The 12551-nt window shown below is 37.5% G+C and overlaps 1 protein-coding gene across 1 annotated transcript in view; it reads right to left on the bottom strand.

Annotated features, from left to right (window-relative positions):
- PRKCA (protein kinase C alpha) overlaps nt 1–12551 on the bottom strand; it is a 161866-nt gene that overhangs the window by 15941 nt on the left and 133374 nt on the right. Inside the window, exons 9-13 of the mRNA XM_087750664.1 lie at nt 10705–10848; nt 9772–9945; nt 6764–6855; nt 5061–5123; nt 4398–4536 (exon numbers count right to left, since the gene is read on the bottom strand). Coding sequence (XP_087606790.1) covers nt 4398–4536; nt 5061–5123; nt 6764–6855; nt 9772–9945; nt 10705–10848 — 612 coding nt within the window. The remainder of the gene's footprint in view (nt 1–4397; nt 4537–5060; nt 5124–6763; nt 6856–9771; nt 9946–10704; nt 10849–12551) is intronic.

Here is a 12551-nt window from a genome sequence, read left to right as displayed (position 1 = left end):
GTTTTGTAGTTTTTCAGGAAAAGAGTGAGTCACCAGTGCAATAAAGCAGGACTGCCTGGCTACTAAATAAAATTATAGTCTCTCTGTGAATATATGTTTTTCGCTGGGATAACAGCAGCACATGAATTAAAAATTACTGCAATGTTTCTAAGCAAAGGATTTGAAAATCAATCGCACTTTGAAATATATTACACAATCAGAAGCAATAGCAAGGTTCTCAGCTGGAAGGTCCTACATAAAGGCAATCTTTATTAGTTGTCTTTTAGCAGTAATATGGGCTTTAAAATATATATTTGAGACATTCATTTCATATTATAGTGGTTGACATACTTGATTACTCTCCCTTTAATTTTTATCACCAGTAAGTTCCCAGAGGTCCGCTGGATCAACGTTGCTCCTTTAAAGACCAAACACTTTCAAAATTTTATCCAGAAAAAATACTGGCCTTTGCGCACAGAAAATGATAAAACATTTCATCCTCAACCCTTTTCCGACAATCTCTCCTTGCCTTACGGAAAAGAGTATTTTATCAGAAAAAAAAGGGATATTTTTCAGAAGGTCATTAATTCATAAAGGCTGCAAATGCAATGAAAACACTTTTTTCATTGAACCTATCGCAATGTAGGAAAAGGTGGCACTGTCGATGTCTGCTGCTGTAGATCGGAAGTTTTTTTCCTTTAATCCTAATTAAATACACCCAATTTGAATCACCAGCTTAATCCTGGTGAGGATATACCACCAGTGAAACACAGAAAAGCAATCTGCCACGTTCATTCACCAACCTGTGTGTCATGCACGGAAACCAGCGGTTATACTCATGATATTGGGAGCTATTCAAAGCATTAACTGGAAAACGTAAAGGAGAGGAAAGAATGCTCACTTCAAGGAAGGAACTACATGTGGGAGGAAGCAGATGAGTTTTCAATATACAGTCAAACATGCATTGGTACAAAGTCAGCAAGTTCTAAATGTCGTATTTTCAGTAGTTCCCTCCTCCTCATCCAGAAATCATCATCTATTACCTACCAGCTGCTGCACTGAAAGCCATCACTGGCTGCCTTGCAGCAGCTGCCAAAATAATCCTATCTGCATGTACAAATTGTGGTATCTTTTAGAATAAGTAGGGGTATATTAACATGACCTCCTGTCTCACCGCAGCGTGCAGAGCAGACCCGCAGAGCAGTGAGGGAGTTCATGTGCCTAGAAATGAAGACCTGTACCCTCCTCCAGCTATGACCTCTGCTTTCTACTGGCCAGGGAGGAGTGGAAAGTTGATAGGACCCTTCCTTTCCCCTTCTTCTCCATCATTAATTTAAATGATTGCCTTTTTCATCTCCTTTTGCATTTCAAATGCCCCACTTTCCCTACCTATTACTGTATTTTAAGAGCTCTGCCTTTTCAGGTGTTGTGGATTTGAGAGCTCAGGAGGCATTTCTCTCATCAAGCCAAACTGGCAGAGGAATGTTGATTGCTTTTTTTCTTTTTTTTCCTTTTTGCCTCCAAGGAAGGCACAGTTAAGAGCAGGACACAGAGATTAATACCAGCAGTTTGTAGGAATGTTTAGATCATTGCAGCTTGCAGCTGGTAGCCAGTTGGGATGAAAAGATTATATCCCAGAGGCAAGAGAGAAAGTCTTTTGTGAACATATCTACTGGAAAAGTTAAAACTCAGTTATTAAAAGAAATAAATATTACTAGCACAAGAAACAGTCAAATGTATGCTCTCCAAACCTTTGCAATACTTATTAGCCTCCCATAATCCCTGTAAATGCAAGGTTAGAACTTAAGGTTTTGAGGCTGTTAGATGGAGGAGAAGGGAAACAGAGTTTCTAATTTAAATTCTTCTGAAATCCCAAGTCAGTGCTCCAGCTGCCGCAGGGATGCTGATGGTGGGGTTCAGTACTGCACCACAGGCAGTGGGCTGTGCTGGCAGAATCCCTTCCTGCTAATCCTCTTGACAGCCATCTCCTTCTGTCTCTCTTGACTGGTCAAGGAAATACAAAGTATTGATTGATTTCACAGCTAGTTTGCCACTCTGACCATAAATATTTAAGTTCAGCACATCAATAAATATTCTTACTAGATAACCACTTTCTGCCTGACAGAAGTGGTCAAACCTGGGATTCTATCAGTTTAACCTCTGTACATTTCTCAGATTGCATCGGATAAGAAAATGAATATTAATTCCAGTGCATTATACACCTAAGTAATAACAAATGCTAACTTTCCCAATCATTAAAAAAGGAAAGCATTATTTTACAAAGTGTGCAAGTCCACTGTGCTGAATGCAGCACCATATTCCCTTGCTTTTCTGTCTGGAGATTGTAAGTGTGAAGCCAGCTGAGATGTCCCTGTATGGTCCTTCCAGACGTGTTATCTCTGAACTATGTCTGTGGGTAGTTCACGCAGAGGCAGCGTGGGCTCCTTCAGAGCCCACTATAGTCACAGCATTATTTCCCAAATACTGATGAAAAGCGCTAATTCTCTATGTTTGAGTGCAACACGCTCACAGGACTACTCTACTCTAGATACCCTCAACGGTTCATTTAGATTTAGCTCATTTATCTCCACCCAGCAGGGAATGGTACCGTGCAAATGCATCCTCATTATAATCTATTATAAATTTATAAATTTTAGCCCATGGAAACATGCTGAAATGCTCCTGCAAGCAAAACATGAGCCTTACTTTGAAGTTTACCACAGACCTAGTTAGCAATTTGTCAGTCTCAATAATGTCTTCAGAAATAAAAGAAAACCAGCCAACTAAAAAAAAAAAGAAAATCTGTTTGTAAGATAATAGAAAGGCTAATTTCCTCCCAGTTACTGAATGTTTTGGTAAAAGGTTTATTTCTTTATATGAAATTTCCAAATAAAGTAAAATAAATCATTCCAACACTGACCCATATTGAGCATTTTGGCACTGACAACATGTTCTTTGGTATTAACTGGCACAAGACTATTGCCACAGAAAAGACCCTTTTTAATTTGTAATACTGGCTGAATTTATGTTTTGACAGGAGAAAATGAAATACTGCTCTGGTTGTTCTGATATCCTACTGCAAGCAACAGCAATTTGTGAAAAAAAAAACCAAGGTTTCATAATACACAATATTTCACTCTGAAAAGCATGAATTAGCAACTGGAAAAAAACAAACTATTTTTCATTCCAATTTCACAGAGATGACAAAATTCACCTTAGACACTAATTTACTTGTCCATGTATAAATCTCCCATATTCCAACAAACATTCAATTACAGCCAGAAACGTTCCAGCCAGAGCTGCCTCTTGCCCAGCACTCAGTGAAACACTGAGTATCTTGGATCAGGATACAGCTTCTTGCATTGGATTTGCAGCCAAACAAATCAAGACTCTTGAAAGCTCAGTACGCACAAATACCAGATTTTAATAGTCATATATTTGAATCATTTCCAAATCACCACATGTGCTTGTTTTTAATGTTTTATACCTAAACTACTGAAATACAAATCATATCCAGACTAAAAATCTTAACTCTAAGCTTCTATTTATCACAGTGCTTTAAAGTAGAACTGTGTTTCTCACGATCAAATTTTCATTTCAGAGCCACTGCAGTTAGGTTCGTGTTTGAATGTGATTTTCAGTGGCTTGAATGCAGCACAGGTATCGCCAAGTCACAGAAAACTCAAGGCAGATTATGGATTTAATATGTCTACTCCATTCAAGCCCTGATCTTACAGCTTTGTTGAGGCTTTCGATGACTGGAGCCTTCCTGAGATCAAGAGCAGTAACTCATGATACCTGTGTACCATTTGTAAGACATGGTCTGGAAAAGACTACAGGAGTTTTGCAGGGAGGTCAGTGAAAAGCTTGAAGACCCCATGAGTCCCTTCCCAAAAATCAACGAATGGTTTGTGATTTCCTGAAAATGCCAAACAATCCTTTAAATCTATGTATTTTGGCAGCTGTGTGAACCTATGGAGAAATACATTAAAGAAGCTATGTTTGCTCCCGATAAAATGTTTGCTGACCTCATCAACAACCTCAGCAACACCCATGAAGTCTCTATGACTTCACAAATTGAAGCATAAAGTTTAGTATAATAACATTTCCAGGCGACAAATTTAAAATCACAAGGTGGTGATCCTGCTTTTTTAGTCTTTTGCTAGTGTGAACAAAATCTGAAGCACTGATCTTATAAAAAGATAGGTTTTCGATCAACTAGATATTTTTAAAATAGTGAAGTCTTATTGATAATATTGTATTAATTCACAAAGTTATTCATTATACCTGCAGAAGTATAAATGGTACCGTCCACAGCGTATCCAGAGTTACAGCTATCAAAACTTGGTTGTGTAAAATGTGTGTAGGACAATTTCCATTTGAGAGACTAAAAGGTTCTTGAAATGGTAAATATTTACCTCTGGTGCAATGTAGTCTGGAGTGCCACAGAAGGTCCTGGTTGTTACTCCATCTAACATATGTTCTTTGCACATTCCAAAATCAGCAATTTTAATGTGTCCTTCTGAATCCAACATCACATTATCTAATTTCAGATCTCTGTGAAGAATCACAGTCATTTAATGTTAATGTTTAGGATCAACTAGGGCCAACTTATCTACTTCTGCGTCTAGGTGAGGAATATGCGTAGCTATTTGGCGGGCGGAGGGGACAGGGCTGCACATGCACGCCAGTCTACAGCCCAGACGGAGCCGGGCACCTCACTGCACATAGAGAAGAGCGACCATAAGCCCTGAAACTGGACAATTAATCAAGAGGTAGATGTACGTGACCATAAGCACGCTCACACTGAGACTTATGAACGTGTAAAACTATTAAACATCACACAGGAATGTACAAGATCATATTTTACATTTTCAAGAGTTGTCAGTTGAGTTGGGCAGAGCACAGACATCAGAAAAGCTCAGGTAAAGCTGTGGCTTTGGTTTACAGCGCACCAGCACCAACACAACAGTGACTGCTTTTTATAAAATGTTTTAAAAATGCACTGAAATGTTAAAGAAACTGATCCTTTCAGGGTTTTAAAAATAGTTCAGAAATTACTTATGCCAGATTATACTCACCTATAAATAATCCCTCTGTTATGGAGAAAGAATAACCCAACTGAGATCTCAGCTGCATAGAACCTATATGAAAAAAACCCCAACATTCTTATTGCCTCATGATTTCCTTCTGACAAAATATTTTGGAAGTGCATCATGGTAAAGAATGATAGTGTAATAGTATATAAAGTATGTAATACATAGTGTGTATATATATATTAAAGTATAAAAATATATGTAACAGGCAGATGACATAAAAGACACCTTACTTTAATTTGACTTTAACAGACACATTTCGAGCATTTGATGATGAAATAATGCAGAATTAAAAAAAAAAAAATTGAAAATGTCTCCCTAGACCACAGAAAAATGGTGCAGCTGGAGCACAGCATTTTACTGCACTGATCTCAATCTGCCTGCAAAGGTCATTATCTCTAATCACGTATCAATGCTGAATTTAGGATGCAGCTCAATTTACACTGCAATTCATATGGCATGAAATAATTTGCAGAAATAGTATTCCTTTATACAGGCTGTTAATGGATTAATTACATAAAACTAATTAAAATGATTACCACATAAAATATAATTGCTGAATGTAGTTAAAGGATATATAATATTGATGAATGTTTGAAGCCAGTTGCTGTGGAACTGTGCAAATTATATGCAAGAGGATTATTTAAAGATTAGAATAATTTTTGGGCTAGCATAAGGGAAAGCTTAGCTCTGAAACACTTGATCAGAGGTGTTTGTGAATGCGTGTGCTGGAATATGCGCCACAGGCGTAAGCTGTCATAAAGCACCATAGTTTGCAACGGGTGTTGGCAAGTTACGTTAGCTGGGAGTCAAGGATGATCTGACACCATCTAGCTTCTATTTAGCGAGTTGTTGAAATTTTGTTTTATATCTCAAATACATATATTTAGAAGGCCTCTCGTTTAAACAAGCCCTGATTATTTAAATTGAAATGAGAAATTATTTTAGCCGAATTCTTAAAACAGTTGGTCACACTTGATTTTAAAGCTTCATTGGCAAATGATTTATGAAACACTAATAAATGATGAGATGTTATAAGCATGACTAAAATGGTAGTGATGGATCTAGTCACATTTGAATATGCTACAGATCATTATCAGTTGCTCACTGATACGCCAGATGTACAATTACCTAAAAGGGATCACGTATACAAACAACTTCTTATCATTTATTAACTCCTCACAAATAAAATTTCTATAAAAAAGTAGGATCACAGAAATTCTTATAAGCTATACATTCAATTTATCTTGTATAAAATATAATTTATATTGCAATGCTGAGTCCATTTGTATTGCCTTTCCCTAGAACACTAATTCAGACTGAGATGTTCTACTCACTTTTTTTTATATTTGCTTTTAAAAACAACACCAGAATACCAAGTGACATCTTTAATTTCCTGTTGACTTGTTTAAATTCTTGTCACTTTTAAAGTAGGCATTGCATGCCTTTGTTCGTGCTGTATTTTTGAATAAAAAGGCATAGCTACCTTTGGTCCATGTGGGCAAACAACATTTAAAAAATAAACTTCAGCTGTTGGGCCTTAAAAAACCAAATGAAAAGAGGCCAGCCTAGAGTTCATACTGAACCTGGGAAGATGCTACTTGACAGTGTGATAAAGAAACCTAATCCTCTTACAGTATAAAATTAAGATGATGACATGATTTAAATACATAAACAGGAACACTCACACTGCTTGTGGCTCCTTAAATTTTCCTACTTGCTGAATGTGATACATGAGATCACCACCATTCACGTACTCCATAACAAAATACAGACGGTCCTAGGATAAAGTATTAAAGACACACAAAAATACATTAAGGAAAATATTAGATATGCATTGATCGGCAAAAAAGTCACTAATATGTTATTATAAAGCTTTTAAAATCATGGGGACTGGTTGTACATTCTGGCAAAATTGATAGATCAGGAAACGGAAGTGGAATGTTTCGTATAAACCTGCAAGAGTAAATGACTGATGAGATCTGTCTAGATTTGCCAATTTTAGTGAGGCATTTATATATATTATTTGCCTACAATGGTTCCCATAATTATTCACATATAGTTCTGTCTAAAAAATCTGTCTCTCTAAAAATAAATGTAAAAAAAAAAAAAAAAAAGAAAGATGGTTGAAAATTCTTGCTTTGAGGCCATTTCTAATCGTTCCTAATAAGTTTCCTGTGGAAGATGGGAGGTATTAAAAAGATATTCTTTTAATTATTAAAAAAGAGGCAAGAAGAACAGTAGTTGTAGGGTTTACAAAAGTATCTGGAACCTTTACAACTGACACTAAATTACTTTCTCGCAGGCACACATTTCAGCTAGAGGAAGATGGCAATAAGGTATTTTTGAGGGAGACTTTTCTTGCACGTTGAGGGCTTTAAAGGCCACATCCAGGTATCACAAATCAAACACGACCATAACATATCGGAGTGCACTTAAGCAGTATTTTCCCACCTAGCGACCTTCAGATGATAAAGACTTAAAACAGTAGGTCTGCTCCCCAGTTTTCAGAGGACGAAAACTGAGCTCTTCCAAGTTACGTCACAAAGAACACATTGTTTACACTCTACAAACGTCTTTGATTTAGGATGGATGATTTCGGCCACCTCACATTGAAAATTCTGGTGAACAACACTATGGCAAGCTTACTTTCTGCAGTTATGACATGATCCAGACAGCATGTAAGATGCATTAATAATCTTCCTCCCAATTATGGAAGACTGATTTTCCTTTAGTTATTTTGGACAGAATCATTATCCTGAAGTATTTGTAGAAAAGTTCTGATCCAATATTCTGATGGGAAAGAGACTCATTACTGAGACACTCTAGCTCAATCTCTACTCCCTCTCTTTCCTTCAGGAGCATTGATTGAAAAAGAGTCTCTAATTGTCCAGTAACTAAGATTTCAGAACATTAACATACATTTAAAAGCTGTGGTTTCCTGAGCTGGGTCCAATAGACAAGCCATGGGCAAAATGTTTAATTGGCCAGATCGGATTTATAAAACTTAGATTTTTGTAGGAACTTTCGTGTTGTAAAGTCCACGGCAACAGAAGCCTGCAGCTAAAAGCACTAACCAAAAATAATGAATTTTTCCTGCGGTCACACAGTTTATGCCTTTCCTTCTCCTTCATATACAATTTGTCATTTTTGTAGCTAATATTAATCCTTCAGAATATTTCATGGCACCAAGTGCAAACCACTCAACTCTTAGGAAAACATTAAGTAAATTAGGCAAAGGAGTTAATGATTTATCTAGACCTTTATGTAGCTCCATTGCTCTTGTATGTGATAAACCAAAAAAATTATACTGAAAATACTAAAAATTCCAACTTTTTTCCTCCATTCCCCTTAGCCAGAAAACACTAGACATTTGTACTTTTAAGACTTTACATTTAAAACATAGTTGCTCAAAAGAAAGAGAAGTTTAAACAAAGTGGTTTTTCATTTACTGATGACACTAAACTTTTTGGTTACTAATGAAGTTATATAAAGAATTCGAGGGAGACAGAAGTCTATTTCTCACTAGGACCTCTCTTATCTTATTACAACCATCTTCCTATTATAAGTAGAGGCAGAAAAAATATTTTAGAAAGCAAGTCTTACCAAGTGCAATAGTTCCCAGATTCACATTTTATTGTGATTAATTATGTCTGCAAATCTGTTGCTTTCAGGCCATTTTCTGCTCAGAGATTTGCAGACATTAAACAGAGTTTGGAAATGCCTCTAACAACACAGCCAATTATGCTATGAAATGGTGACAGGATGACGGGGCTTGTTTGTGGAATATTACAATGTTATTACTTCCAACTAACTGCCTGTTATTTGTTCGTTTGTTTTTAGATTAAAAACCGGCAACAGTGTAAGTGACTATGGAATAGTCAAGTGGAAAAACAACAATGTATGTCCTTTCGTCACCCCATTAAGCTACAACCCACCCCTGGGGCACTAGTTCAAGGCCATTGTCATAAGATGGCTACAAGGTGAGACAAGAAGAGCCTTGATTTCTTGTGAATAAAGACCTCTGCCCAGCTTGGAACAACTGGAGCAAGTTCACTAAGTGTCAGTGTATCCATGCCCACTCTGAAAACCAAAAGCACGCTGAGCGCCAGCTGCCTACCACGCCGCTTTCCATGTCATCCACCAGACGGGTATGGTGCCGCTGGACTGCCAGATCCACCCTGCAGCCTGTCTCTGGGAGATGTTTTGCAATGTAATGGGGAAATGCCACTTCACATATTTATAGGGAAGGAAGGAAAAAACCTAATGCCTTCCTCTGTGCCAGGAGTGCAAGAAAACAAAATTAAATCCATCATCATTGATTCATGACTAATCACCTCACAATCTAACAACAGCCACTAAGACTTTTCAAGTACTATGCTCAGATCCTTACAAGTATTTAGGAATCTTTGGGAATCTGGGCTTAAGGCTCTGACTTAGCAAACAAACAGTATTAAATTTATGAATTGTCACAATGGCCTGCTTGAATTACTGTACAAAGAAAAATCTTTAAACCTAGGTTTTGTCTTTAAAATACAAGGGGTAATTATATGGGGTATCTCTTACTTCACCATTTTCTCTGTGCAGAAGCTATGATATATAGGTTGGATGATAATAAATGTTATTGAACTGATAAAATTAATGATCATACAGTATGGAAAACATCAGGGTGGCAAGAAAGACAGAGCTCACGTACAACTGTTTGGAAACAGGAGTGAAGCTGTGTCAGGAACGGCGGCTTATCTTGCAATGCCAGGACTCGTTTTTCAACCATTGTACATTCAACATCGTCATCCTGAATCACCACATCTTTTTTCAGTATTTTGATTGCATAGAGCTCCTCTGTCCCCTTCCTGTCTGCCAGCATCACCTGCACAAAGAGAAAGAACAGGGTGAAAATCTTCTTACCTGCCAAGGAGGGAAGGTGACTCATATGCCCGAAGATTTGTATAGATGGCAATCCAGCTTTTCCTTTTATTGGTATAGACTAACTTGATCAAAACTCCAAAAATATCATCATTACTCACCCACTGCAATGAGCTGTACCAGTCATTTCAGACAAAGCCTGTGCCAAAACCCTCTGGTTAATCGCAGGCACATTGCCAACGGGCTGATAAAACGTTAAGTCCCAGGGGACTTCTTCAGTAAAGGGCACTTTATCATATAAGCGGTTGTTCAAGCAGACAGAAAAATAGCAGTCCTTTCTTTCAGCTAACGGATTTCAAATGCATACATATACTATTCCTGTTTTTTCCCAATATTCAGCCTTACCAATGTTGGTGACTTCCAGAACTGGCAGAGTGACCTAGGTAGTAAAGCCAGAAAAGTAGACTTAATTTCCTTGAAACTGCCGAGAAGTGAGGATCTAAAAGTCAGCAACTGTTTCTTATATCCTGCCCAACAATCTGAGTTTTTTTTTAATTTTTATTTTTTCCAAGAAAACTGCCCAATCATGACTGAAGCCTGCTAATCCTTAGGGAATCACCCTACTCCACGTTAAGAAATCCTCCCTCAAAAATGCACATCCTTTTGACTCTGGATTTTGCTTCTTTATTCATTCATTCTTCCTCAAGGAAAAAAAAAAAAAAGAAAAAAGAACGCGAGTGGAATAGTTATCAAGAATTCCTACCTTCCCGAAGCTCCCCTTTCCAAGAACCATGAGAAAGTTGAAATCTGTCAGCTTCACCCTGTCCAGATTGTTGGATGGCACACTTGAGTTCTTGTCTTCTGTTGGAGTAATGACTTTGTTACCAGCTGGCCCAAGTTTGGCTTTCTGAAGAACACACACACACACACACAAACAGGAAAGTAAGAAGAGTAGCCCGTTTTCTTGGCAGAACGCATCATTGGGTGAAGGTTAGAATTGGAGATGACCGTATTTGAGGCGGCATTCCCAGGAGAAAGGCTGCATAACAAAATTTGCACAGACACAACTTCAAAGACTCATTCCAACAATACTTTTGACATTATTGAGTGAATTAAAGTGGAAAACTGTGTTCATGTATAACCAGATAAAAGCAGATATACTTATCTGGTTAGAAAAGCAAAACCAAAGCAAAAACCAAAGCCAAAGAAAAAAAATCACTTATTTTCATGCCAAAAGCAGGCTTACCTGGTGTTTTTGTTTTGAAATATAAAAAATATGTTTCAAAAATATCATGCTATAATCTACATAGGGTATTTTAGGATATAAACAGTCTCTTCAATACATTCTCTTTTAAAACGTAATTCTTAAAGTCACTGCATAGCAAGAGTTAGGACATCTTTGACATGCATTAAGAAAAATAACCTACATTAAAAAAAACACAACACGAGAATTAATGCAGATGAACATGGCCACTTTCAAACTAGCAATACAATCAACTTTGATTTTCAATCAAGTGTTGATCTGGAAAAGGGAGGAAGGGAAATATTACATACAAAGGCTCTGCCTTGGCAAGACAGTCTGGTTTGCAGAAGGGTGCAATAGTCTCGGTATTTCATATGAGACACCATATAATTGCTCAAGTAAGTTGCATTTCAAATCTCAAAGTTAATAGAAGAGAAAAAGGTAAAACTCACCGAAAGATAACGCAGGCTACAACTTAATATCCCTCTTTTTCTCAAAATAATCCCATATACCAGCAGAAGCAAAGCCAAGAAGGTTTAATAATACTTTGGGATATAAGCACCTTCCCCCCATCTATCTAGTGTGTTGGTCTGCTAAATAACCTCTAATATGGCTGATTTACTTTGTGCCATTGACATATGCTTGACATTTAAGGATAACTACTTTTCTCACTGCACTGTAAAAGGGCAGTACTTGCATATTATCACTGTTCTACAGATAAAGAAAATTATAGAAATTAAAGTTTATTCAAAGTCACACAATAAATCACCTTAAAAGCCTGGCCTGGCATATACCTTTGGCAGCCTCACTGGGAACTGGAAAATACAAACTTTCCCCTCCCCAGACAAGTTTAAAACCGTAAGATTGAAGGGGATGACTCGATTCACAGACTCCAGCCCTGTACTACTGCAGGCAGTAATGTCAAGTAATCCTCTGATAAAATAACCACACGTCACTTGAAAAGCATATTCAGACTGGATGACTCTTTCTGCAGCTTTATAAATGCAGAAGGTCTTATACCCTGCCACAGGGATATGAATTTTGGCAGTTCTGATCTCTTTTTTTTTTTTTTACTGTAATACAGCTTAAAATGTGGAATTTCTTCCACCACTATTATTACTTGCTTGCATGAAAGCTGCACTTGGAGATGCTAATCAGGATCACGTGCTGTGCAAACGTTTAGGAAGAGCCAGTCGGGGCGTCAGCCTAAGTCCCTGACTCTGCAAGCAATGGCCCCTCGGCAGATCCGGCTGCTGGGACAAACCCAGTGTCTGTGACAGAGCTCTTTGTCGGGACAAAGCTCCTTTCAAGGCCACAATACAAGACTGAGCCATAAGCAGAACAAGTAAAAAAAGAAAAAGATCCTA

Source organism: Nipponia nippon, unplaced genomic scaffold, assembly GCF_047370975.1.
Source record: "Nipponia nippon isolate SJK-2023a ecotype South Korea unplaced genomic scaffold, ASM4737097v1 scaffold_14, whole genome shotgun sequence".
NCBI lineage: Eukaryota > Metazoa > Chordata > Aves > Pelecaniformes > Threskiornithidae > Nipponia > Nipponia nippon.
Note: the sequence above shows the minus strand (reverse complement) of the source record. Positions and strands in the feature narration are given on the sequence as shown.